The 27,158-nt window shown below is 41.8% G+C and overlaps 1 protein-coding gene across 1 annotated transcript in view; it reads left to right on the forward strand.

The window, feature by feature from the left end:
* GLG1 (golgi glycoprotein 1) overlaps nucleotides 1-27,158 on the forward strand; it is an 83,720-nt gene that overhangs the window by 44,787 nt on the left and 11,775 nt on the right. The window contains exons 4-18 of the mRNA XM_071567167.1: nucleotides 841-1,056; nucleotides 5,812-6,015; nucleotides 6,635-6,706; nucleotides 9,113-9,296; nucleotides 11,046-11,260; nucleotides 16,958-17,079; nucleotides 17,701-17,802; nucleotides 19,630-19,783; nucleotides 21,414-21,551; nucleotides 22,378-22,464; nucleotides 23,357-23,419; nucleotides 24,080-24,193; nucleotides 24,584-24,672; nucleotides 25,536-25,653; nucleotides 26,641-26,733. Coding sequence (XP_071423268.1) covers nucleotides 841-1,056; nucleotides 5,812-6,015; nucleotides 6,635-6,706; nucleotides 9,113-9,296; nucleotides 11,046-11,260; nucleotides 16,958-17,079; nucleotides 17,701-17,802; nucleotides 19,630-19,783; nucleotides 21,414-21,551; nucleotides 22,378-22,464; nucleotides 23,357-23,419; nucleotides 24,080-24,193; nucleotides 24,584-24,672; nucleotides 25,536-25,653; nucleotides 26,641-26,733 — 1,971 coding nt within the window. The remainder of the gene's footprint in view (nucleotides 1-840; nucleotides 1,057-5,811; nucleotides 6,016-6,634; nucleotides 6,707-9,112; nucleotides 9,297-11,045; nucleotides 11,261-16,957; nucleotides 17,080-17,700; nucleotides 17,803-19,629; nucleotides 19,784-21,413; nucleotides 21,552-22,377; nucleotides 22,465-23,356; nucleotides 23,420-24,079; nucleotides 24,194-24,583; nucleotides 24,673-25,535; nucleotides 25,654-26,640; nucleotides 26,734-27,158) is intronic.

Here is a 27,158-nt window from a genome sequence, read left to right on the forward strand (position 1 = left end):
AAGGTTTGTGTAGTCTGTGCTCCTGTGGCAGGATTCCTCAAGGGACCATCCTTAACTGATAAGTAACCGTGTTTTCCCCTTCCTTTGAAAAGACACTTGTCAAAACTGCCTGCATCGTGTACTTCCAAAGGTGATGTTTTTGGCCTTAGTGTCTGCCTCCCCGAGCAGTGCAGGCTGTGATTTATACTGGGGACCTGTCTCTTCTTGTATGCTGCTTTTCCAATCCCTGCACAGCTTTCAGCTTTGGTTAGCTGTGATTTTTACTTTTTTTAGACCACTGAGTAAAATGGTTTGGTACCAACAATCACTTCCTACAAGAGCCTGATAGAAATGAGCTTGATGAGGATTTTCCTTTATAGGAATTTTGAGCTCCCAGCAAGTTATAAACCATTCAGTAAATAGGTTGACTTTTGAATCAGTCTCATTTCTAGGAAAAATCTTACATTGCATGAGGTCAGGTGGCTAATGAGGGTCCAAGTGTGATTTAGTGATGTTGAAATATGCTTGGCTTCTAAATAAAGGTTTGTCAAACTAGCATTTTTCCTACAAATCTACTTGATTGCAGGAGTTCAATGTAATTATGAAAGATGATTATTGAGCAATAGAGTTTATAATCCTTGAGGTTGCTGTATTTGCTTTTTTGGGATGCTGACACACATGAGATTCTCTTTTCTGAAATATTTTCAAGTATTCCGACTTACTAAAAATCACACTGAAGCCTAGAGGGCTTCTTTCCTAGCAGATTTTGGAGCTACAGATGAAAGTTTCTTTGAGGATTTTTTATAAGGTTAAATTCAGTAGCTGCAGCCACTGTAATTTTATTCCTTTTTTTTTTAACAGATAAAGGAATGTGCAGATGAACCAGTTGGTAAAGGCTTCTTGGTATCATGTTTGGTGGATCACAGAGGCAACATCACTGAATACCAGTGCCATCAGTACATCACTAAAATGACAGCCATTATCTTCAGCGATTATCGGTTGATCTGTGGCTTCATGGATGACTGCAAGGCTGACATCAATCTCCTGAAATGTGGCAGTATTCGACCTGGAGAAAAGGTATCCGGAGAACATGTAGATTGTCAACAGGCTTGTAAAAGTCGTTCTCTTAAGGAAACTGATGTGGGGGCTCTGCAATAGTATTACTGTCTTTCTTGCAACTGAGAAAATACCTGGCGTATCTCATCTGTCTGAAAAGGGTGATGCCCTGATTCTTTACAGGGCCTTTTTAATAAACATGCATTCGTTCCTCTGTGAGGAACTGCTATTCAGGGACTTTCATTTGTCTTTCCACACCGCACTACAGGTGATCTGGCAGGTACTTGTCTTTTTGATGACACTCAGGCTTGACTCAATAGAATGAATCCAAACAATGGGTTTAAACAGGCCTATTGCTTGGCTTATTTCACAGTCTGGTTGGCTCTGGCAGGAAGGTTATCAAGGTGATGAGGCCTCTGCTATAACCCTTTCTATTTTCTTCAGCGGTGGTTGATAGACAAGATCAAGAGCTTTTATCTGTTTGCTTCTCCCTTCCCCTTGCTCACCCAAAAATAGCTGAAGGGTACATTTGAGTAGTGCAGACCTATCAATACTGTCCTGGTTTTACTCAATCAGTGTCCTTTTGCCATGCAAGACTGTAGCAGAGGTTGATGCAAAGAACAGTTTGTAGTGACGGGATGTGGGGTTATTTTTAAGGGACTGTCTTCCCCTGTCTGTTCCAGCATAGCTCGTGCAGGCAGCAGTTATGTAGTGCTGCAGGAATGAGTGAGTTTTTCTATGATAAGTTTTTATGTTTAGGGACAAAGTTAAAATTAGCCTATCAGCTTTTTACAGTCCTTTTTAAATTATAGCTCTTATGCTTATAACAATTAGTCTCTCATATGAGCTATTAATGAGGGGGTATGTAACAAAAGATATACCTTTTTTGGCTTTTAAAGAAGCTTTCCTTGTTTTTTGAGGGATTCGCTGCTGTAAGCAGCTTCACACCTATAGTGTGTTAAATTGAAGTCCTGGTGTGTCCCAGAAGACTTAAGTGAACCACAGAAAACACAAAAGTGAGGACTTATTTCTGGAAACAAGAACAAAAGCAACCATAGAAGTAGGAGGAACTTGGAGGATTAAGACTGGTAACAGCTGAGTAACTTGCTTTCTCCATCAAGTAAGGGCTCTCTTCTGATACTGGGCTGAAGGCCCTCATGAAACGAGAAACTGCTTTTAACAATCCATATAGAATGGGAAGTGTAATGTGGGAATCCTGGGTGTCAGACCTGCATCTTATCTGTGGTTTGGCCAGGCTGAAATAAACTAAAGTAACTTAGAGAAAACTGAAGGGACACAGCAGAGGGGTTTTCATGAGCATAAGCCAAATCTCATGCAGTAGAAGTGAAGCCATTGTGGGCAGGCTTGTACATGTAACTGTGCACAACCCACTGTGTTGGTCTTGGTTAAGAAGGGTGAGGGGGCAGGATGGTCAAAGTGAGGTCACAGGGCATCAGGGAGAGGGAAAGAAATCCAAATTTTGGCTCACCAAGTTTCTGTGGGCTAGCAAAGTGATCCCTAACCAGACTTTTATAGGGATTACTCTGGTTGGTGTGTATTTCTTGCTTTCTTGGTACTCAACTCAGAATATTGTGCCTTGGTTTGTGAAAGCATCACAGCCTGTCGTGTATCTTTTGTTATGCTGTCATCTTTGGCACTTAGAGCAATTGAAGTATTCTATACTGCTATGGAAACAGCTATAAATGGCTATGCAAGCATTTCTTTTGTTGGTGTTCTGTTCTATCCCTTTGCTGCTTTGGAGAAATCTAATTTGCTGCCATCAGATGGTAGTTCAGGTTTTATTTCCACTCTGTAGCTTCTGAGAGTTACCTGTAGAGAAACAGTCATTACCCTTTCTGTGTCTGACGATAACCCTGAATTTAATAAATAGGACCTGAACACCTGAGGAGGAAGATGGAGGAAGAGATTCATCTCTCTTTTTTTATGGAAATAAGCACAGCTAGACCACAAACTCCAACCAAATCAGGCAGCTAGTAGATTGCAGTATGATAACTTCATCAGAGTAGCTGGGATAAACTGTCATTTTTAACTGTGAAAGGCACTTAAGTTGGTATTCTGGAATTACATTGCCCCTCTGCTAACTAACTATGTTCCTTTTCTATACATCCCTTTTTTTCTTTCACATTGCTTTCCATTTTCTAATTGAATTCTGTTCCTGCTGGATTTATTGCTTCTGATGTGGTGGTTTCTGTACTTTCTTTTCTACATTTCTGCTTGGGTTTCTGTGCTATATGAGCTTTAAAATTCAAGGTGGAGGTCTTAATCTGACCACAGATTTTATTTTGCTATATGTAGCAAAAAGGCTGTAGATGTGTCGTTAGATGTGTCATTTGAAAGCATTAAGTTTTATAACATGCCTGTGTTGTGGAGGTGTTTGGGGGTTTTGTTTTTAGTTTCTTCCAGTTAGTGGAGAAATATTTAATAGTAGTTTCAGTCACCTTTCCAGTTGGCTGTTGTGCTTTATGGCACAGTTTAGTCTCCTGATATTTAAAAATTGCTTTGTCTTTGTGTAAAAGGGATCTAATTTGAAGTTGAAAGTGGTAATTGCAGTGGAGCTTTTCTTTTTTGGCTGCTTTTTGAAATGAGCTGTTTTCCCAATCCTGGTGATGTCCAGAATTTTATCAAACTAGTGGTTAGTGTATAGTTGTCAGGGTGCTATTTAGCCATGATGTCCAAGCTGTAGTTGATTATTTGTTATAATGAAAGCTACATAAGTGTCAATTGCACATCTGTTGTTAGTGCTTTAACATATAATAGTATTTTTTGTAAAGAAAGACACCTTAGGGAGACCATTGTTTTCTTCTTGTGGGTTTTTGGTAGTTTTTTTCTGTTTGTTTTTTTTTTTTTTTTGTGATCCCTAAGTGCTTTGAGTACAGTTGCTCTCTTTCTTTAGTTTCACGGAAGTACTGGACACAGAGGGGAATTGAGTTTAAATGGGAAAAGCTGATAACATTCAGCTTGGTCTTTGTTTACTCAGTGTAGTAGTAGAACAGTGTAGGTGTAGTGTTATGCGGTGTACCATCATCTGCAGTACTGGGAGTTGGCTACTCTAAGAGCCAACCTGGTGTCTGGATTAGCCAGGGGGAATGCTGAACTGAAACTCCTGGTAGATCTGCTGGGTGGTTTTCCATGGCCTGGCTGCTCTGTCTGCAGTGAGTTGCACAACTGTCCAGTACAGGGTGCTGTGCTGAGACAGGCTTTACCCCCCACCTGCTGCTTCTTCCTACTCTTTGTTATCTTCTGGTCACTTCTCTAGCTTCTCTCTGCAAGTCTGCAGCTGTAACAGTTGTGTACTCAAGGCTTGTCAGGTTCCAGACAGTGTTGCCTAAAATCGAGGGGGGGAAACTTTGGAAACAATATCAGTATAGGTGAAGTAGAGAGCGGTTCGTGGTTCTTCAGTAGAAGCTTTCGGGTGCACGAAGTATATTGGCACATGCACAGTGTAGGGTGCTTACAAATTTTGGGATATGTGGGTTTGGGTTTTTTTGCCTTTTTTTTTTAAAGGGGAAAAACTGCTCTTAGCCCTTTTAAACTGATTATATTTCTGGGTTGTGTTCACAACTTTGCCCAATTCTACTTGTGCTCCAAGTGTAGTGGAGTTAAGGCAGAAATCTAAGGTTGCCTGCTGAGGAGACACATCAGAACTAAAAGATTTGAGAGTTGTGTGGCTCATGGTCATGTTTTATGGAGACTGCTCTGTTACTCATGCTGCTGCAACAGCAGAGGATGAATCTGCCTGACAGAGTGAGCTGAAGGGATGGCTCTGAAACGGTGACTGCAAAAGCCGGGCTGGGTGATTCAGCTGAGTGTGAATATGGATGCCTTGTTGCGTGCTCCAAGTAGTGCAAGTTCAGTAGCAATATCCTCTCACAGCAGAGCAGCATAAATTAAGGTGGCCTTCACAGGAAAAGCTTGCAGAAGCCTTGAGAAATCTGTACCAGAAGAATTAATATTTATTAGAGGAACCAGACCTTCTGTAGAGGTATGGAGGGGGTATGGTCCTCTTTCTCATGTAAAAACGACGTAGGAAACCAAATGGAGTTTTGCTGAGCTTTGCCCAGCCTCTTCCAGGCTTTCAAACAAAGCAAAGCTCTCTGTGTTTATCAGCAGTCACTGTTCATAGTCCAGGGTTGTCTCCAGGCCTGCAGGATGGTGGATGTGGTGCACAGCATTGGGCCAGAGCTACTTTGTCCAAGATTTCATCTACTCTTGAATGCTTTGCATTTTGTTATTCTCTTAATGGGGGAATTAGCATTGAGAAGCCTACAATGGTCAAAGCTCCTTTGTGGCCTTTTTAGCATCACGAATTTTCACCACCCAAGCTGAAGGCTTGTCTCAGCATGGCAGAACTATGATTTTTCTTTCCCCAAATATATTCTTAATGTGATGCTCTTGCTTGCTGTTGCCATGGTGTCAAGAGAGCTGTGTCAGATTAAAGATAATTTGGCTGTTTTGGTAAACTGCTCTGAGCAGTGTGACTAAGTCATGATAATCTCATTAAGTCACATTAAAACAAACCCATAGCATTGAAGGGGGGGATTTCATGGTGACCATCAGCAGGATGGTGATATATAAAGTGTGGTTATTATACATATTAACTGTTGCCTCCTGTGAATGTAAATATGATTTAGGCTGAACTTTTGGAAATCTATATGTAGACAGTTTGTTCCTTAATTAACGTGGTACTTAGCCAGAATCACAGATCACTTGATTAGGTAAATGCTTGGTTACAGATGTCTTGTTCTTCTCCCATAGGATGCTCACTCACAAGGAGAGGTTGTGGCATGCCTGGAAAAAGGCCTGGTAAAGGAGGCAGAGGAGACTGATCCTCGAATTCAGGTTTCTGATCAGTGTAAGAAAGCAATTCTTCGTGTGGCTGAACTCTCTTCAGATGATTTCCACTTGGACCGGCATCTCTACTTTGCATGCCGAGACGACAGAGAGCGATTCTGTGAAAATGTGAGTGCTTTCCTCTTACCTTCTCTCGACAGTAATCCATTAAAAAAACCAAGAAGGAATGGAATGGTAGACTGGAGCCTGAGTGGTATCCTATAATACTGAAAATAGACTCCTTGTAGCTGTCATTTTACAATAAATCCAGTATTAAATTCACTCACCCAACAAACAAATGTTATTTCCAGTGTGTTAATGAACTGAATTGTCATAGATGGTTTAATGGGCAGCAGAGCTGGTGTGACAGGGAGTGGGTAGGAAGCGGTGAAGGTGAGTGACCTCTCCTTTCTGCAGCTGTGAGCTGCTGCACAAGGCAAGCCTGATCTGACATTACTTGCAGCACTCCTTATCCTTGGAGTGATGAGCTGGAAAGCTGCATTGTTCAGTCTGAATTAGCTTGTATCAGCTGAGAGTCTTTGCAGGTGATGAATACAACTAGATTTTTTAAAAATACAATAAAATTTTAAAGATTTTAATTGTATAGAAGCTATTGCTGTAATTTGAAATATTAACTCTAATATATTATTAGTTTAAAAAAAAAGAAGCCCTCAGGTGTAGTTCAGCCTGCTCATTAAGCATTGCAAGTCTTAACATTAATTGTTAATGTTACTGTTCTGTTTCACAGACTCAGGCTGGGGAAGGCCGAGTCTACAAGTGCCTCTTTAATCACAAGTTTGAAGAATCAATGAGTGAAAAGGTAGGTATCCTAGTGAGACAAATCCTTACTGCAGAAATAATCAGATCATTCCTCAGTCCAGGCTGCATTATTCTTTGCCAGTGTTGAGGAAAATCCGTCATCTATGTGGTTGGATAATCGGCTGCTTTAACAAATGCTTTTACTTTGATAGTTTTGTGTTTCAAGTTTCAGCCTTTAAAGTTAAGGATTTAAATAAATCAAAGCTTTTGGTGGGTAATTTGGGAAGGCAGACATGGAGCTCAAGTGGTAGCCCTGTGATTGAGTGTTTAAAATAGCAGTCGCACCATGTTGGGGTAATCCTTGGATAATGCTGTCCTAATGTACAGATTAGAAACAAAGTGCCTGAGTGCCTCAGCACAGGAAGCTGTGTTTATTTCACTTTTGTTTTCAAGGCTGTTTTTGAGTAGCATGTTCTCTGGCAAAGATGCACAGTTCAGTTACTGAAGTTTTCGTTAAGATTTTCCCAAATATGTGTTTTTCGACAACAGCAAGAAATGTTGTTCTGGACAGCCAGTTCTGAAAAAAGTTTGTATTTGTGTAGGTGTTTTGGGAAAGCAGCAATGCCTTCAGTGATTTTTAGAAGCAGCATCATAGTGTTTCGGATTATATTGAATTACATAATCTGTCTGAAACAATATGAAGAAGGATGTCTGTAAAGATCTTTTCAAAGAAGATCCACTGAAGGAGCCTAATTCAGAGTCCTAGAGGGATCAGACAAATTTCCTTAAATGCATTAGCTACCTGACAGCTTGGTTCCAATTAACAAATTCAGATCTGAAAGAGTGATTGCTGAGGGCTTGAGACAAAGCTCCATTTTGTAGAAGAATGTTACTGAAATGAACTGGTGCTTTTTACAGAGAGAGTGCTCAGGCATTGGAATGGGCTGCCCAGAGAGGGGGTGGATTCCCCATCCCTGGAGGGTTTTAAACTGAGATTGGATGTGGCACTGAGTGCCCTGATCTGGTAAAGGGACTGGAGTTGGACCAAGGGTTGGACTTGATGATCTTGGAGGTATTTTCCAACCCAGTCGATTCTGTGATTCTATGATTTTTTCTATTAACCTGTTTTCAGATATACAGGGACAGTGGTATGTTTTGAGCAGTGTTTTCCATGATCAGCTGTCTAAGGTAGGAATGTAGGATGTAGAGAGGGTTAGACAAAGCTGTAACAGATGACTTGGTTTGGAGAGAGGGTTGGGTGCTCTGAGGGTGCAGTTTGCAGAGCAGGAGGAGCACTAAATGTAGTTCTCACTGTTGTAGCTGCCAAAGTTGGACCATCTGCAAAGTCTCTGGTTTTGTAGAAACTGTTACCGTGTAAAAAGCCCATCCTTGCCGATGGTACCAGCTGCTGTGCACACATGTAGCCAGCAATAGCTGCCTCATGGGTGGCTTGCTTTGTGTAATCCCAGACTGTCTCCCTGGCTGTACCCAGCCCTTCCCTCCCTCAGGGGATGAGCTGTGTGCAAGCCCATGTTTCGCTGTGTTCAGAGCTGTAAGTTTGACCAGTCCCAAAGTACTAATCGTGGCACAGGAGCATGAAAGAGGGAGTGGGAAAATCTTGGAGTAGGGCTTTCGAGGTCCTAAAGTAGGTATAGGAAGGAGAGGGAGAAAAGTCAAAAACCTGATGTGAGGAAGTTGGGCTCCTCTGTGCCTTGTGCCAAGATTGCTCCCTGTTCTCCCTACGCTTAGGCATTCATTGTTTCCCTTCCTTTCAAATAGGCCAAGAATGGACAAATTGCTCTGAGCTATTCTGAATTTCCTGCCACCCTCAGATTTAATTTTCATATCATGTAAACCTGAAGCTGCAAAGCATAGCAGTGTTTTTACAGGCCTTTTTCGGATGAAATATAGAGAGTTGGTCTTGCAGCTGCTGGGTTTGGGTTTGGCCACAGTGCATCCTCGTGAACCTCACCAGTTGTGGAAAATGGCTAGAAATTCCCACGGTCAGACTGTTTTATCTGTTGTCATCTGCTCAGTGCCTTGCTGAACAAATCCAAGGAACTATTTTGTAAATGTGATTGGAAAAAGTTATTTCTTGAGGGCATGGGGTGAACATGTACCACAGCTGGGATAAATGTCAGCAACTGATCCTGGTTACCGAGAATGAGTCACGCTCTCAGCCGTAGCTCTTCACAAAGAGCTGGATGAATGTGCAGTTTTCAGAAGTGCTCTGCAGAGAGCTGCTGCATTTGAAACCCTTGATCTGTTGGTTGACCTCAGTGTGCATTGTTAACTGTGTGGTTTCTATGAGACAAATGAAATTTAACTGCAGTCCAGCTTAAACACATGAATTTTAAAGCATGAGTTGTTTTTTGAAATGCAACTTGGAAACTTCTAAGCAGCAGGTCCAGCTCTCTGCCACCAGTGCACAGCAGCTCATTCCATCATCCCCACGTGTCTCCTGCAGTGTCGTGATGCGCTGACAACCCGCCAGAAGCTGATTGCCCAAGACTACAAAGTCAGTTACTCACTGGCCAAGTCCTGTAAAAGTGACCTGAAGAAATACCGCTGTAACATGGAGAACCTTCCCCGCTCCCGGGAAGCTCGGCTTTCCTACCTGTTGATGTGCTTGGAGTCTGCTGTGCACAGAGGTAAGTGGAATAAAAGACTTGCTGGGACAGTGATTTTACAAGTTTCTGAGAGACCTTCACCTTCAACATATATTTACAGTCCCCTTCTCCAAGTACCTTTTTCCAAACACTGATTCAGAGGCAAGTTTCTGCTTTCACCACTGTTCTTTTGACCATCAGAATGGCTGAGTAAACCTTTGCTGCTGTCTCCTATTGTATAGACAAGAAGTTTAAAATGCAAAATACCAAATCCCACTTGGACTGCTGATGTGTAGTTGCAAATCCTTCTATTCACTGTGAATTCAAGCAGCTCTTTTCCTCCTTTGTGTAGTAAGCATTAAAACACAGAATAGAGAACCTGTTTATCCTCACTCAGGGAAAGCCAGGGATACTCAGTCCTCTGCCTCCTGTAAATAATGTCTTTCATTGCAGTTCAGTAGTTGGGTAAATGCCTTAATTTCTCTAACTCTAATTTTTTCCTAAATAAGAGGAAGGTAAGTGTGAGAATATTATTTTTGTTCATTTAAATTAGCATAAGCTGGACATGTCCTAACACCAGCTGCCCAAAGGCATTAGAAGGCTGAATATAACAGGACCATACTAAAGGTTCTCTGTGAAGTTGCCATAACATAGGAAATGATGTGTTACATCCCCTAGATGTGCACTGGTGAACTGGTAGTTTTTCCCTTGGCGTGCAGCTGGGTGGTTTGGTAGTGAGCAGCAGGGCTCAGTACTGCAGTGCCTCTGGCTCTATAAGCAGTCTCTGCACTTGTGAGTTTGAATAATTAATTCCTTCTGATTGAGGTGGAAATGATGTGTCCTGTTTGTGGGAAAGTTGTGGGATCTTTTTTCCTTCTCCCTGCGGTAGGACAGGTGCTGTCCTGAATTACATGCAGAAAGTTGCTGTTCAGTATGAACTTCCACTTTCACTGTGGAACAGGTTGTGCAGCGTCTGACACAAAGTGTAGCCCAGGAGGAACACTAATTATTCCACGTGTCCCTGTTACAATGCCTGGGAGCCCCTGTTGGGGAGTCTTCCGTGGGGTGTTGTGCACATATGAGTAGGTTGTGATGAGGGCTGAAGGGACAATGTAACAAAAAAGCCAGTGTGGTCCTTTTGATTAAAACAACCCTACAAATTATCTACATGGAGACTGCAGGAAAGTTTATACCAGGTCTAAGCATTTACTACAGCTAGATTTCTGTGCAGCTGTAGTGGTTTATTAGACACTCCATGTATACTCTTGCTCCAGTCTGGTTTTTGGCTTCCTGAGCATTTATGTGCTTTTGCTCTAGAAAACCTTTTCCCTTGAGAATATGTTTAACTCGCTGTCCTGACAAATTCCTCCCCCAGTTACATATCAAACTGGTGATCTACCAGAGGAGACTTATACAGTGGGAAAATGAGCCCTAGGGCATACGGGGTAAAGCTGACTGACACTACAGAACTGCAGACCCAGTGAGCCCTTTCAGATGTTCTTCAGAACTCCTATAATATGAAATCCAAAATAAGGTTACCTTAATCTTTCAGGAATCCTTTTTTCAAAAGTGTGTTGAATCCATAGACTGGCTATATTACAGGTTCTTTTAAATGACGGGAGCTACCACACCCCTGGTTTAACACCCATCACATCCTCTCCAGCACATTATGTCAGTCTGGTGTTGCTCAGAGTGGATGCCACCTCTGCTCCTCCAGCATGATGGTAGCACAGGTCAAGAAGGGCTCTGCTAAGCACTGAAACTAAATCACATCATCTTCTCTTGTCTCAGGTCGACAAGTGAGCAGCGAGTGCCAGGGTGAAATGTTGGATTACCGGCGCATGCTGATGGAGGACTTCTCTCTGAGCCCGGAGATCATCCTGAGCTGCCGCGGGGAGATCGAGCACCACTGCTCCGGCCTGCACCGCAAGGGCCGCACCCTGCACTGCCTGATGAAAGTGGTCCGGGGCGAAAAGGGCAACGTCGGGCTCAATTGTCAGCAGGCAGTAAGAGGCTTTCCTGTCACTTCCCCTGTAGTTTGCTCTGTTGGTAGAAGCACTGATTTGTCTGTTAACGTTTTGCCGCATAGTGGAGGTCCTGTGAAGTCAGCCTGGCTCTGCTGAGTGCCAGTGAATGCTGGAGGCGGTTGTGTAATTGTCATGGTGTGAAGTGAAACTTGGTGCCCAGCAGCACAGGCACAGGCTCAAGCTCTGCCAGGGAAATTTGAAGTTGGAGATCAGAAAAAAATTATTTCCAGAGAGAGTAATCAGACATTGGAATGGCCTGCCCAGAGGGGGGGTGGATTCCCCATCCCTGGAGGTTTTTAAACTGAGACTGGACGTGGCCCTGAGTGCCATGATCTGGTAAATGGAATGGAGTTGGACCAAGGGTTGGACTCAATGATCTCTGAGGTCTTTTCCAACCCAATCGATTCTATGATTCTGTGATTAGTAATGGTGGGGGGTTTGCCCCTCAAAAAATACATTTTGGATTGTTTTGCTCTGGATTTTGTACTGGATTTCCTGTAGTTCTTCTCCAACAGCTTTCAAGTCATGAAATTCTTTCCTGGGTGCAAGATGTAAGGAAACTTGCTTTTTGTAATTTTAAAATATCCCCTCTCCTCTTTTTCCCCTATGCCCTGTCCTTGGAAATGCACAAAACCTTCTCAAAGCACCGTCCCACTCAGCTTTATTTTTACTATTTCATATATCTGAAATGATTGAAATGGAACTTTGGGAACAGGGAGGTACAACAGACTGCTGCAGGCCAGTGTAGTGGCAGCCACTGAAGGAAATGTAATTTTTCTTCAAAGTACCATCGTGAATTGGGATAATTCTTTTGCCTTTTCATTTTGACTCAGGTACATCCTGGTTTTGGTTTCTTTAAATTTAAAACAATAATTTAATTTTTGTTCACACTCATTAGTGCTTTTTAATATATTGCATTTTTGTACTAAATACTTGCTTTTAACAGCCTGTGAGCCCAGAAGAGTGACATCAATGACAAAAATAGCAAGGGACTGTTAGTGCTTATGTAGAAATTTGGGGAAGTGTATGATTGTGACTTCCTCCAATATATGGAACCACCAGCTTAAAACCTGAGCCCCAAATGGTGCCACTTTGTTTATATTATCAAAGGTAAATTAGTATCTGTTAAATTTTTGTAAGGCATAGGGTGCTTTTATGAAGAAGCTTATTTCTGTATAAATACCAGGTGTATTGGTGCAGCAGCTGCACAGTTTGAGTCATTTCTGCAGGGAGCTGTAGTGCATGACTTATGCTTTGCAGCCTTTGTGTGAAAAACTGAATATTTGTTTCTGTTTAAATATGAAATTGAATCTGCTGCCTCAGAACCAGATTATTTACAAATTGTTATAAGATCTGTTCATCCTGGTTAGTAACTTCCAGATCATGAAGGGTGTGTTCAGGGCAAGTCATAAGACAGGAAACCCCCAAAAGACACATGAGATTTCAAACTTTTGGAGAAAAATACCTGTAGAAATCTACAGCAAGTGTGGGGTTTTTACAGATCTCTTAAGCTACTGTCTTTTTTTTTTTTGTACAGTAAATTGATGCACTAATACCACTTGTCCATGACTCTCCTTCAAGTTAAATGTGTTCTGTTCTCTGCAAAACACAGCAGGAGCAAATTAAGTGTTGATTTTGTAATATATAATCAGCTCATCCATATTTTTATGGTCAAGGGGAAGTAGATTATTGCAAGAATAGGATAAACATTCCAGTGTTCTGAGTTCCTAAGGACTGACATGGTACTATTATATAGCTGCCTACAACTTTTGAGGTACTAAATAATTTATTGTTGATATTTTTCAAATTTGAATGGTCAGTGTTGTCTCAGCTGTCAGTGGCTTTGTTGTGCTTTGAATTATTGTATTAGAATCAGCTTCCTGCTTTTACCTTCCAAATTATCATTGCAAAGAAGAGACTGTTGTCTGAAACCCTTCCAAATACTGTGTGACTTGTGCAAGAGGCTCAAACTCCTTGTTCTGCCAGGCACTCAGCAATAGGACAAGGGGGCACGGGCACAAGCTCTGCCAGGGGAAATTTCAGCTGGAGATCAGAAAAAAATTCTTTCCAGAGAGAGTAATCAGGCATTGGAATGGGCTGCCCAGAGAGGGGGTGGATTGCCCATCTCTGGAGGTTTTTAAACTGAGATTGGCCGTGGCACTGAGTGCCATGATCTGGTAAAGGGACTGGGGTTGGACCAAGGGTTGGACTTGTTGATCCCGGAGGTCTTTTTCAACCCAATCAATTCTATGATTTTATGATTGTCACATGAGGCTGGCTCATATGGCAGGCCCTGGAGAAGGCAAGTTGGAGATCCATCCCTTCAGAGTAGCTGGAGCCACTTCAGTTCTTTTTGGCACCTGGAGAGCACCTTTGATATGTGGTTCTGCTGTGGCTGGAGGTGGAGCTGCTGGTCTGGGGCACCTCTATGTTTTCACCTGCAGAACCAGAGGAGAACAGCGTGGGTGCTCTGGGTGGTCCCAGCAGAGCTGGCCCCAGTGTTTTGGGGCCATCTCCTGGTGTCTTTCCTGTAGAGTCAAAAACTCCTGTCTATGCTTTCAGCAGCGTCATTAGGTAATGCTGATACAGCACCTTGATTTCTTGGCTAACTCAAACCCCAATAGGTCTTGTCCTGAAATTCTTCTTTGTAGAGGCTTTATGACTTGACATACCTGCTCAGACAGTTTGCCTGAGGGAATCAGAAGAGGAACTATCTAATTTGGATCTGGTTTTACTTACTGTTGTGTCTGTGAAGGTTTGCTCTGATTCTGCTTGCCTTAGGAAAGGAAGATGTTTTCCTATCTGCCAAAAACAACATAAAGAATCCTAAAACAACAAACACAACCAAAGAACCTCCATGATTTTATTTTCCACAGAATCATCTGGTCTTAACCTTTCCTGCAGGTAGAATGTGAGTGATTATTTGTATTTAAAACTGTCAATGAAATGCATTCTCAGACATTCTCAAACCTCAGTATTTTCATCCAAGAAGTTCTGTTTCTGTGAGACACTTCAGCCAGAGGGATCTTGGATGCAGGAGTTTGTGCTCACAGTTAACTGTACTGTTGTGCAAGAAGCACATCTGGCCCAATGTGTGGGGTTTTGGTCAGTGAATTTGCCAAAATGCCAGTGTGTCTTGTGAATGGCAGAGGAATAGTGGCTTTCTGTGCAACATAAGTGGTTCAGTCCATTAGAAAAAAACCTCAGGGGTGTGTGTTCAGCCTCATCTTGCCAAACTGTGATCTTAAGGGATCCTCCACCTGTGGAGAGTGGGTCTGTTATTCTGTAGGTCATCAGACAGCAGATAAAGTGTCTATTGTGAGCATCAGCCCTTCAGAGGTCTTCAGCTGAACTGGCAGTGTCTAACACCTGTGGTGTTGCTTAGTGGAAGCATTATTTTATACTAGAGCTCTTGACAAATTGTTTTTCAAATATGTGGCTTCTGTGTTGCCTTGGTCTCAGTTTGAGGTTTTTTTCCTGTTCAGTCCCTTGAGTGTGTAAAACTATAATCCCTGCTAAAAGGGCATATATTTTTGTTTCCAATTTCTAATAAATTGACAGTTCATTGTTAATTTGGCACCATATCAGGATAAAAGTTAAGAGGACTGTCGAGTTGATTCAGCTCATTTTCAGCTGCAACAGTTTCTTCTGGGAGGGAGAAAAATCTTACACAACCTTCACTTTAATCATTGTGCCAAATTATTCCTCTTCCCTGCAGTCAGGGCAGCTGGTTTACTGCTGCACATCTTGCCTGTGGCTGCGAATTGAGACAGGGAATTCTGCAGTAGTTCCCAAAACAGAGTGGAAGGACAAGGAGGTGCTTTGATGCTTCCAGGCTCTTTTACCCAAGAGCACTTTGACCTCTTCCTCTTAATAGCAACAAAAATACCAATTAAACGGAGACCTGAGGATGAGTCCTGCCTACATAATGCTCTGGCCAGTTTATTTAGTCTGTGTGTGTAAGGAAGTGTTGAGTTTGTGGTTCTGTTCACCCAGTTTTCCTTGAGGGACCAGTTCCACTAATAGTACTTGGCCCTTTTTGATGTGTAGTGGTGCCAGCTCTTTACATGCAGAGTATTGCCCATCCATGCAGGCTCTGTGTGTGTGTGCACGCACCAGCAGAACCAGAATATTCTCCTCCTGGCAGTCACTAAGTTTGTAAAGAACACGTCACTTCTGCTGATTAAGGTGCAGCTCCCTGTTATAAACTGTATTGGCTCTTCTGAGCTGCCTGCATCCCTTAGAAGTTGAGACTGGGCATAATTAAGTGCAAGTTCAGGAAATCCTCCTTTCCTCCCAGGCAATCTGTGGTCTGTCCTGATGATTATAAGTTTCCTATTGGATAAACAGTGCTAGCTTATATTTTCTCCTGTTCTCTGATGCTTTTTTCTTGCCTGCCTTTTGTGATGTTAGGGTTTTGCCCCTGAGAGTTTCCTGGATGGTGTTTAGGTACAGACTTGGAAAGGTGAAGGATAAAATTGTAACTGTGCTTTTGATTTAGTTGGGCTGGGGGCCAGTGACAAAAATCATAAAGTAAGTGTCAAGATGTTAACAGCATAGACCATTTGATGTTGCTGTGCAGTTGCCTTCCAAGCAAGCTCTGTGCTTTCCTCCCTCCACCTCCAAATTTGTCATCTAAAAATGTTTGCCTGTCAAGTGATGACACTGATCTGCCCTCAGTCAGTCCCTGGGAATTCAGAGCTTGATTGAAAATGAAGTGGGGCCTGGGGATCCTGAGCTAATTTATAATCCAGAAGCTACTTTCTTGGCCAAAACTACTAAAATGAGATTTACCCAAATTCCCCTCCCCTGGCCCAGCAAACACTTCCCAAATTTATGTTCAGATGCCATGGACTGTGACTGCATCTGATTTTGCAACTTAGTTCTAAACATGTTAAATGATGTTTCCTTAGTAAGAGAGAATTGTTTTTCTGAAGCTTTTGTCAGAATAACATTTCCACAAGAAGAAAAGACTTGATGAAACTGCTCATACTGTATTTACCAATGACAACTGAAAGTATTTGGAAGTCATAAAGGGATTGATGGGATATATGTAAAAATTGTGTACTATAGACCTTGACTTCCAAAAACTTGAGTAGGTATCCCTGAGGAAATGTTACTTCATAGAGCAGCAGAACAGGACATTTTTTCCTGTATTTCAGTAAAACTTTTGTGTCCTCTTCTCCAGACAATTATAAAACTGTTTTAAGCTTTGTTTGTAGTTAGGCAACTGGTCTTTAAGCATTGATTTGTGTTTCAGTTGTAAATAGTCTTTAAAAAAATGACAAATCTGTGTGCTCGGTATCATCAGCAATAATGGAATAAGGTTGCCACCAAAGATTAAGATGGATCAAAAATACAGTATGCAAATGTTACCATTTCTGTTCTGTAAATTGGTACATAAGTGCTCCAGGTTTACAGTTGACCTTCAGTGTATGACCAGTCTCATCTGATATTTCTGGGCTACTTCATAATGATAATTAGGGTTCAGCAGGGCTGGACTCCCCTGTCTGACAATGGAGTTGGCAGCAGAAACAGCTAAAATAAAACACTGTAGGGCAGAGGTTGTACATGGTAGTGTTGCTACTGGCATAGAATTTTCACACTGAGAGGTTGTAAGTGCTCTCGTTTAGCTTGTTAACATTTGTCTTCCTATCCACATTTCCTTTCTTCCAGCTTCAAACACTGATTCAAGAGACTGACCCTGGTGCCGATTACCGCATCGACCGAGCTCTGAACGAGGCCTGTGAGTCGGTGATACAGACTGCCTGCAAGCACATACGCTCTGGAGACCCCATGTAGGTGCCTCTCACTTAGAACTGGTTTTTCTTTTCTGTTGGGCATCTGTGAAGGTTGTGTGGCTGACCATTAGAAACACTAAAACCCGTCCAGAAAGGAGGAACTCCAAAGTAGCGACTCATACAGGGCTGGAGGTGTGCGCTGAGCTCTGTCTCTTTGATGCTGTTCAAGCAGGCCAGTGTTTTTTTAAGAGGGCAGGGTTAGCAATAGGGAAGGACAAAGCTACCTCGGGCACTTAGATTAAGTCTGTAACATTTGATGTGCTAATTTCCTTAACTACATAAGTCTTTAGCAGTGTCACAAAGTAACAAGTCTGGAAAGGCCAGGTAAGCAAAATCTTGGTGAAGAGACAGGTGTCTTCAGGTCTGATAATATATTCTCCCCTGAGTTAGATTTTCTGTACAAAACCCCTTAATATTTTATTGTAAATCAGACTTGTTGAGATAACTAAAACAGCAGAATTTAAGAGGGTACAAATCTGATGCATACTTAGTTTTTGAAGGAAAAGAAAGATCTTCACTGCATTTGAACATCTGTGGGTCATTGAAAAGACTGATTTGACAACACCAGGAAGCCCAAGATGATAATAAGAGTCTTTGGCCTGACTTTTCTGTTTACAGGATTCTGTCTTGCCTGATGGAGCACTTGTATACTGAGAAGATGGTAGAGGACTGTGAGCATAGACTGCTGGAGCTCCAGTATTTTATATCTCGTGATTGGAAGTGAGTGCTGTAAAACAATATTTATCCTCACTTGATGTTGGTATTTAGTGTTTGTATGCATTAACAGTTCCTTGTAAAACAGTGGAGCTTACAATTGTTTGGAAGAGGACTTTCAAGCATTCTAAGTCTGTAGGGTGCTAATGCCTGTCTAGAACATAGAAGCAAAAGCTGCTTAAAAAAGGTGTGATGCCACTTTAGTCAGGTATTCTCTTAGAAATTATGCAATCCTAAAAAGTTCTCAGGTTTAGGCTCTGAAATTCAATGCATTTTTAAAGAATTCTGTCTGGCCTCACTGAAGTTGAAGGTCACTTTCTGTGCAGGTGGCAGCCACTTGTGTCTGCTCTGAGTGCTACAAATGGAACTTACAGAAACTAAGCTTTTAAGAAACTTCCTGCTTCCATTTCTGCCTTTTACAGCCTGTAGAACAGATGTAATACCCTTTGTAGTACTGTTTCTCCAGCTTTTTCATCCAGAGATGGCAGTGCTTTGTTTTCAATACATACAAAGCCCCTTGTGTCTGGGCTGGTTAAGATGAGGAGAGTATAAATTTGATAAATGTGACCAATGAGGAAAGAATAAGTGTTTGGCTTGTCTTCTAAAGAAGATTGAGAAGTGAGGAAGTAGAGTACATTAAATTGGATTACTGCAAGGAATTGAATAATTGTTCTCAGTGGCCACAAAGAGTGTAAGGCAAGAAGTCATGGGCTTCGATTACTTCAAGGGTGTTCAAATTGAACATCAGGAAAATCTTGACTCGTAGCAAGTCATGTATTTATGGGCAGCACTGCCAGTAGTTCAGAGTTGGCATGCTCTGTGAACCTTCTGCTTTTAAAATACGTGGGACTTCCTGGACCAGAGAGTTTAGGGCTTTGTGTTTCTTTATTTAGTTATCTCAATAACTGTCTCCATAAGTACACAAGAGTACTTAAATTTTTTTCCCACTTCCTTGTTTGTTCTCCTGCCTATACGGTGTTTCCAGCATGTTGATCCAAACTGAAGTGATTGAAAGAAGGAAGACTGAGTATTTGCGTTTTCCTAGGAGTAAAGATAACTCAAATTTATCTTGCAGGCTGGGCAGCATTAGCTCATCTTTGTTTAACCCCTGTTCACCAGAACTGGCTTATAAAAGCTGTTTCATTGAATGTGCACTTCACGCAGATGCATGGAGTAGGAAGGGTTTTGTTGATACCTTTATCATTATCTATATAGTTGTGTCTACTGAAATCACTTGCTGTTTGCCTTCTATGGTGTTGTAGAAATCTCAGGTTTCCCTTTTGGGAAGTTAGCAGTATCTCACTTAGCTTTCATATAATTAGATGTCATCTTGAGAGATCTGCACTTGTATGCAAAAGGAAGGGACACTGAGTCTTCAGTTGGCTCAAAGCCAGGGCAGACAATCAATTCAACTCCGATTTTTATGAAACTTGTGTTTCAGAACAGCAGCAGTACAAAGTACACATAATACAAGTAAAATGTGGTATGTACCTGCTGTTCTGCTGCTTCAGGATATCAAGGAGGCAATTTCTTTTCTCCATGTGTCAGCATTTGGTATGCTGCAGAACAGAATGGGAAGTACTTCAGGAAGTGTTCAAGATTTAATCTCTAATTAAAGATTTCAGTGTTATTTTTGCAAGATTATGGAGTTGATTCCAAATTGAGTCATGGGCATTTTCCCACCTGTTGGTTCAGCTGATCAGACACTGCTGCTGAGTGATGTGGTGGTGATGCCTAAAACTTGAAGTGGATTTCCTGCCTCAAGAGCATTTCACAATGTGAAAAGCGTTCCAGGTTTAAATGAAGTGCTAGTGATAACTCTTCTGTTTGCAGATTGGATACAGTCCTTTACCGCAAGTGCCAGGGAGATGCCTCCCGTCTCTGCCATACCCATGGCTGGAATGAGACCAGTGAGCTGATGCCTCCAGGGGCTGTTTTCTCCTGCTTGTACAGGCATGCATATCGCACAGAGGAGCAAGGAAGGAGGGTAAGGGCGAGTGTGCAACTCGCTGCTCTTGGATCTGTGATAGAAGAGTGGCACACACGTTTACAGGTTGGACGCACCATGATAAAACTGCCAGAACTCGCAAAAGCCACTTCAAAAGCATTTATTGTAGGTGGTAGTTGCAACTCCTCCTTGTGTGTGCCCTGAAGATCTAGCTGGCTGTTTGGGCAAGGCAAAATAGGCTCAGTAGGATGTGACATGGGCCAGTTGGGGGACTGTGTGCTGACACTGACTTACGTATCTGTTGAAATGCAGTGCTAGTCCTCCCCCATGTCTTTCCAAAGAGGAATGTGATTCCTTGCATAGCTGCAAAATTGGTTTTATGCTAAAAGACTTTCAAGCTCAGCTTTTCTTGGCTGTTTCTAATTAAGTTTGATTTGTGTACCGCTTCAGATTATGCTCTATTAAATTCTTCCTATTGATATAACACATTCTTGCAGTACTTTGGAGTGTGCTGTACTGGTAAATGTGCTCATGCTGTCTTTAAAGAAGACTGTGGGGATCTGACTTGCTGCCCTGCAGTCTGGAGATCCACCATAATCGCATTTGTAGTTCAGAGCTGCTCGTTTCAAGTTTGCTGCCCTCTTGTGCCTCTATCAGGGCACTCAGTTGAAAGCAACTGGGTAGTCAGTTCCATTTCTTTTGGCACTGTAGTGTACACAGCCCCTAGGAGTTTGGTGGGTGTACACAATGGCCTGGCTTAAAAATTAATTTCAACAGCTTGATTTAAAAGGTCTTTTGTGGCAGAGGTCAAGTATTGATTGAAGGCATCTCTCTTTTAGGAATAATTTTTATTTAATGCAGTTTCTTAGTCTGCTGAGTTGAGACTTTTTAATTCCATTTTATATTAGTGCTGACCAAAGAAATCAATAGCCACCCTGCAAATAATCTATCAGAGAGAGAAAAGGTTTTTAAATGTGTTTTTCTAGTGGAAAGTAGGCTAAGGGAGCAACTGTCACTTTGAAATTTAGTGTTGGAAAGCAAACTCAGGGGAGGTTAGACTTATACTTCTTTCCAGTGCTGTTGACAAAATGCTGCATAACTTACAGTGGTCTGGATTTTTAAATGTATGAAGTTTTAAGCTTCAACTGGTGCATTTTTTGTCTGATAAGCACCATACCAGTATCCCTTGGTTTTCTGCAGTTTGTTTCTTCCTGTCTTGCAAGTGCTGACTCTGGTGTGCTGTAGTGGGGATTGCTGAGAAGAAAGTACAGCTGGACTGTATTGCCTCATTCTGGGCTTCCCGCTTGGTATTGAGGGCAGGAGCTCTTTTGACTTTCTTCTCCAGAAGCAATCTAGCTTTGAGTGAAGGGGGGTGGTGCAGCAGATAGCCCAGGGACCTGCTCTGACATCTCATTTGAAAAAGCAAAGTTTTAAGAATATAAGACTAAGTCTAGTGGAATGAGAGGAGCCTTTACCCAAACTAAATGACAGAGCTCCAAACTCTTTTGGAGCCCAAATTGGTTGTGGTGGCCCTGGCAGGCAGGACTCCTGTGCTTTCTGGGATTGCCAATGGCATTTGTGGTCACTCCCAAAACTTTACCTGACAGCATCTTTGTGCTGTGTGGATTTAGAGACCCCATATACTTAAACACTTCCTGTCCTCTTTTAGCTATCACGAGAGTGCAGAGCAGAGGTCCAGAGAATCCTCCATCAGCGAGCCATGGATGTGAAGCTGGACCCAGCCCTCCAGGACAAGTGCATGATTGACTTGGGGAAGTGGTGCAGTGAAAAAACGGAGACAGGGCAGGTACTGTAACAAGATCACTGCTACTTTGTGAAGCCAGAGGGTGGGGCAGAGCAAAAATGGCCTAAAGGGACCTCTTGTTGTGAGCTGTCTCTGTATGGCAGAGGATGGATTAAAAATTAGTGCAGTTTGAAACACAATCTACACCAGACAGAGACAGACAATACAAAGAAGCTTTGCACATCTTGCATGACCTCCGTAGCTTCAAATGTGTAGTGGAATGAGAAGAAGGAAGGGGATATTTAGCAAGAAGGACTTTAATGAAGCAACCTCGCCCCCTAAACCTCTTACTTGTAATATTCTATTACAAGCTTGACATTTCCCACATAAACTTTATCCCATTTCCATTTGGCAAATACTGACATGCTTCCTGTGTTTATACAGAACTGAACTAACATCTGCAGATACTTAACAAAAGTTTCAACAAATACTTTCATGTTATATTGCTGTGCCCTAGGAGGCCTGTAGGGAAGGAGCCATTCACCAGCAGATGCCATAGATCAAACACCACTGTCTTTCTGAAGTGCTCTTTGTAGGTTGTAGTTTGGGTAATAAACTTCTCCTTAAGGTTATGCAAAGGGCAAATTAAATGTGATATTCTAGAAGGGAAAGCACATCATGCAGCCTTTGAGAGCAAGTGGTATCATCATAGACCAACATTCTCAGTTACTACTGTGTATGTGTGTATGGGAGTGCCAGTAGAGAGTGGGATTAAATGAGATTCAGGACTTTACAAAGAGGAGGGTAGTTTCATATGTGTAACAATGTTTTAAGCCCCAAATTTCAACTTGGGTTCTTGGATCACATGCTAAAATGTGTGTATCTGTAGGAGTTGGAATGCCTTCAGGACCATCTTGATGACTTGGTGTCTGATTGCAGAGACATAGTGGGAAACCTCACTGAGCTGGAGTCTGAGGTGAGTGGTTTTCAGCCTGGGGTGAAGGGAATAGTTGAGCATGTCCAGTTTTAAGCATGTCATTTTGATAATGGTGGAAAAAACTGAGGTTAGAGCAGCTGCAGAAATGCAGCTCTCTGAGATCAGAGAACATGCTTTTTATCCCATCCAATGGAAGTTTTCATGGGGGGTTTTTGAGGAAGAGAAATGAACAACAGTTCAGGATTTTAAGTTGATAAAGTCATTTCTCCAGCTTCAAAAGTCACTTGTGATGCTGAAGCTAAGATTTCTTACACAGCTAACTCAGTTACCTTTAATACAAGTCAAGATACATGTGAGGACTTCAGATTTGGTCTTGCTTGCAACTAGTTCTGAGTACCATGTTGTAGCTTCCATCCCAGTCCCCAGATTTTTGCAAGAAATAACCACCAGGTAGATCAGTAAAGATTTTCAGTGAGGTTGGCAACTTTATTTATTTTATGAAGCTGCATATTTGACTATCATGGCCCAGATTGGGATTTCACTTAAAATCTACATTGTGCCCCAGGGAAAGCTTCTTTCCAGTGATTAGAAACTTTGATTTGCTCGTAACTATCATAAATCTTCGACTTCTCCCTGGGCATAAGTAATTTCTAGTGCTGTAGCACCCAGTTTGGAGGAGACTGGCTGAGTTATCCAAGCAAGGAGTTGCTGAGGAGAGCAGGCTCTTTCCTGAAGGTGGAAGGCTTCTCTTGCATTTGTCTTGTTGGCAAGACTGAACCATGGGATTTGCAGAACTGAAGGGTGAAGCTGTTTGGATTGCAATTTTCAAAACTCTGTAAACTGGGTTGAGTTTGAGTTATACCAGGTTTTTTTCGAGCCTTTTTGTCTTGTCCATTCACTGTGAAAATGAAATATTGCATGTTTTCTGCAGGACATTCAAATTGAAGCCTTGCTGATGAGAGCATGTGAGCCCATTATCCAGACATTCTGTCACGTGAGTAATCGTGTGGATGTCTTTGAGGAAAAAGCATTTTGTGGGAAAGGTCAGAGGGTTTTAGTATTAGTTCTTGCTGCACTTCAAAAGTAAAATCAGAGGTAATGAGTTCCAAAAGTCTTTAGTTAAAAATCACTCTAAAATAAAAATTCTTAGTTCCACCTAATCCTTCTGCTGCTGTCAAAGCAGCCAGAGTTTGAAGATGAAAATTGCCCTGTAATTGCAACAGTTACTCTTTCCAGTGAGTTAAATACTAGACTTTTTATTTTCTCCTTTACCTGCAGGCAGAGTGTGTGTAGCCACTCCACTCTGTGCAGCTGCTCAGCATTGTTGAAATAACTTCACTGGTCTAGGATTGAGTAGTTAAACAGCAGTGAAGACACCTAATTGTAATTTATCTTGTAAACGTTGAGTCTTTGCAGTATGTTCTCCTGAGTCTGAAGTGTGCACGTTCCTGAGATGGTTCTTTCCTGAACTGTACAAATAGAGTTGTGTACTGGAGCTGTGTGGTACAGCCATAGGGTGGTCAGGTAATGGTGAGCTCACCATAGAGAGTGGGACTGTAAGTTCCATATTTCCTGGTCTTAGTGGGCTAAAGGAGCACAAAAACCTTGACTTGTTAGGTGCAGCTCATTTTTCAGCCTTTCATCTCTTTTTCAGGAGGTTGCAGATAACCAGATTGATTCTGGGGACCTGATGGAATGTCTAATACAGAACAAACACCAGAAGGAAATGAATGAAAAATGTGCAATTGGAGTTACACATTTCCAGCTGGTAAGCAACACTTTATCTGTGGAAGCCTGGTCTGTTCTTTCAGGGTGTTGAAAGGAATATGCTCATTATGAAACCCCTCCTTCTTTGAGATTGATTTCCCACTGTATTTAAAGAGCTCCTCTGAATTCAGAGAGTTGTAAGCCTGGTCATAACTGGTCTCTTCTGGAGATGATTTAGTTTCATATCCTCTTTCTTCCCTGGCATATGGTAGACAGGGTCCCAACTTCTTCAGCAGTGCAGCATCTCCCTTACTTCCACATTAATAAGTTGTGAACAAAGTATTTGTTGATTGTATGATTCAGAAAGTGTTCTTTTGGGCAGCATTGTTTGGTTTGGTCTTTTAAACTCCAGGTGACTAAAGTTGTTTTTCTCCCCATATCTCTCTTGCAGGTTCAGATGAAAGATTTTAGGTTCTCATACAAGTTTAAAATGGCTTGCAAGGAGGATGTGCTGAAACTTTGCCCCAACATCAAAAAAAAGTATGTATGCTGACCAAACAGCCATCTGATTGTATAAATATGTAATTAAATGACAGGATATTTCATGAGAAGAAAGAAAACAATGGACTTCCTTTAAAGGCTGATTGTTTTCCATGTGTTCCCGTAGTGACTGTTCTACAGGTGCTGAAGGCAGAGGCACTGGCTGCTTCTTCAACATTTCTCACTGGATACAAGCCTGTCCTCTTTATTGTTCTTGCTGTGAAATTAGCTAATTATTACAATTAGTGGATTGCCTGTCCCAGAATGTGTTATATCCTTGCTAGAGCTTCTTCTAAGAGGCAAACTACTGGTTGTTCCATTTGCTCATCTGGGAAGGGAAAATATCCCACTTGTTTTACCTGGTTCATTCATTCAGTGTAAGGATTTTTAAATGGCCTACTGCAATGATGTAAGGCTGAACTACACACAAGGTCAGTCCTGTTTGTGGATAGCAAGACTATTTGCATTTTATGATATAAATGTCCTTCCTATAGTGTAAAAGGATTGCTTGCAATGCTGTGTAGGTATTCACCTTCATCTGTTTCTGAGATTAAGCAAAACTTTGCTAAAGTGCTGACATGACTTAAGAGCAGAGGTCTTGCTGGGCAGAGTTGAGGTGGGGTTTTGAATATAGTCCTGTCTTTTGATCTAGTCTCCAATTAGTTAGCATCAGATTTGGGTTTTAATTGTGATCTACTTACTCTACATGAAGCTGTACCCCAGCTAGAAGTAAGCACAGATGCACAAGGACTTTATATTGTGTTTGGATCACTGGAGTCTGTTTCTCTGGTGTGTGATCCAGTACCAGCCTTGGCTGGTTTAGTGAAGGGTATATGAGTAAAAAGCTGTTTTCTCTTCTGCAGGGTGGATGTAGTGATCTGTCTGAGCACAACTGTGCGCAATGATACTTTGCAGGATGCCAAGGAGCACAGGGTCTCTCTGAAGTGCCGCAAACAGCTGCGTGTTGAGGAGCTGGAAATGGTAAACATGCCTGAAACTCTTGTTCTCCCTGCTCTCTAGTGAGGTCCTTCAGTTAAAGCTTCCCAGTTTGTCCACCTTGGGGAAAGAAAGGAAGCTCATTTGTAAGATGTATCTAATTTATTTTTTCCACTCTTCTTACAACACGAGGCTCAATTGCCCTTCACGGTGAAAGTAATGATTGTCTAGTTTAATGCCTTAAATATAGTCTCATGAAGGCCAAGGCAAGCTAAATGGTCATTGGAATTTCAGCTAAAAGTGATTATGTTTAGTGGTAGATAGCAACGTGCTACACATGCTGATGTCCTTAAAGTCCTCTAGGAGAGAACAAAGGCTTCATTTTATAGACTGAGGAAACAAGCACAGATGAAGCAACTTGACTCCAGCTGCTTCAAGTTGCTCAGTGGATAAATAGGAGTAGTGTTTGTTCTGGTAGGCAAAGCTGCCTCTCAGCTTCCTGCTGCAGGGCTTGCAGCAATAAACTCTTAAGGTCTTTGTCCAGTAGCTGTTGGAGTCTTAAAGCTTCACCTAAAGTAGGTCCATATCAGAAGGGACATCACTCTTGCCTTTGTATGGAAGAATTCAAATCCTGGACATCACCAAAAGCAGGAAATCCATTCACATCTTCCAGATCACCTACTACGTGGGGGGCTGTTAATATGTCCTTTAGCTTTCACATGGAAAGACTTTAGTTGTCTTGGACTTTGGTAATGATGCCCTTTTAGGAGAAGCAGTGGAAACAACTTGCTACCTCTAAAATTTGATTTAAACCTTTTCTTCAGTCTAAAAAGTTAACTGATCACTGCAGGGAATTGCAAGATTGATTCCCCACTAATGGCACTTCTCACTCCCAAGACCCTTAAATTCAAAGAAACAGAGTGCCGATTGTGAGAGTTTCTTGCTTTTTGTGAGTAGAGGCCTCTAGTTAAGAGATTAACAAAGTAAGTCTTGAGTCCTGCTTAACAGTTCATATTGTAATTTGTCCTGCAGACTGAGGATATCAGGCTTGAACCAGAACTCTACGAGGCTTGTAAAAGTGACATCAAGAATTACTGCCAAAATGTGCCCTATGGCAATGCACAGGTAATGGATTTTATTAATAATTTACAATTTAATTTGTACTTCCACTTCAGAAAACTTTCTGAAGAGCACTTTTGCCTCTGTAAATGCAGCTTGAGATTTTCATTTTGATATTGCTGAAATATTTTGGTAGTACTTTGGAATGTTAATTTCTTTTTTTCCACTGATGCACAAGCATTAGTACTGGGTAAATGCAAAGCTGTGAGCATTTCATTCTTCAGTTACTGCTAGTTTTAAGATATTAGCAGCTGGTTACTGCTAATGTTGCTAAAGATTTCTTAGGCATAATGTCTGCAAGATGACATTTGTGGTTTTGGAGTAAGTCCAGGAGACCCTCTTCATCTCATTTACATCTTTGTGAGAAAAGATGAGCTTAAAGCAAGTCCTGGAAATAAGCATTGGTAATGACTTTGATAAAATCTAGGCAT

Source organism: Pithys albifrons, chromosome 12 (assembly GCF_047495875.1).
Source record: "Pithys albifrons albifrons isolate INPA30051 chromosome 12, PitAlb_v1, whole genome shotgun sequence".
NCBI lineage: Eukaryota > Metazoa > Chordata > Aves > Passeriformes > Thamnophilidae > Pithys > Pithys albifrons.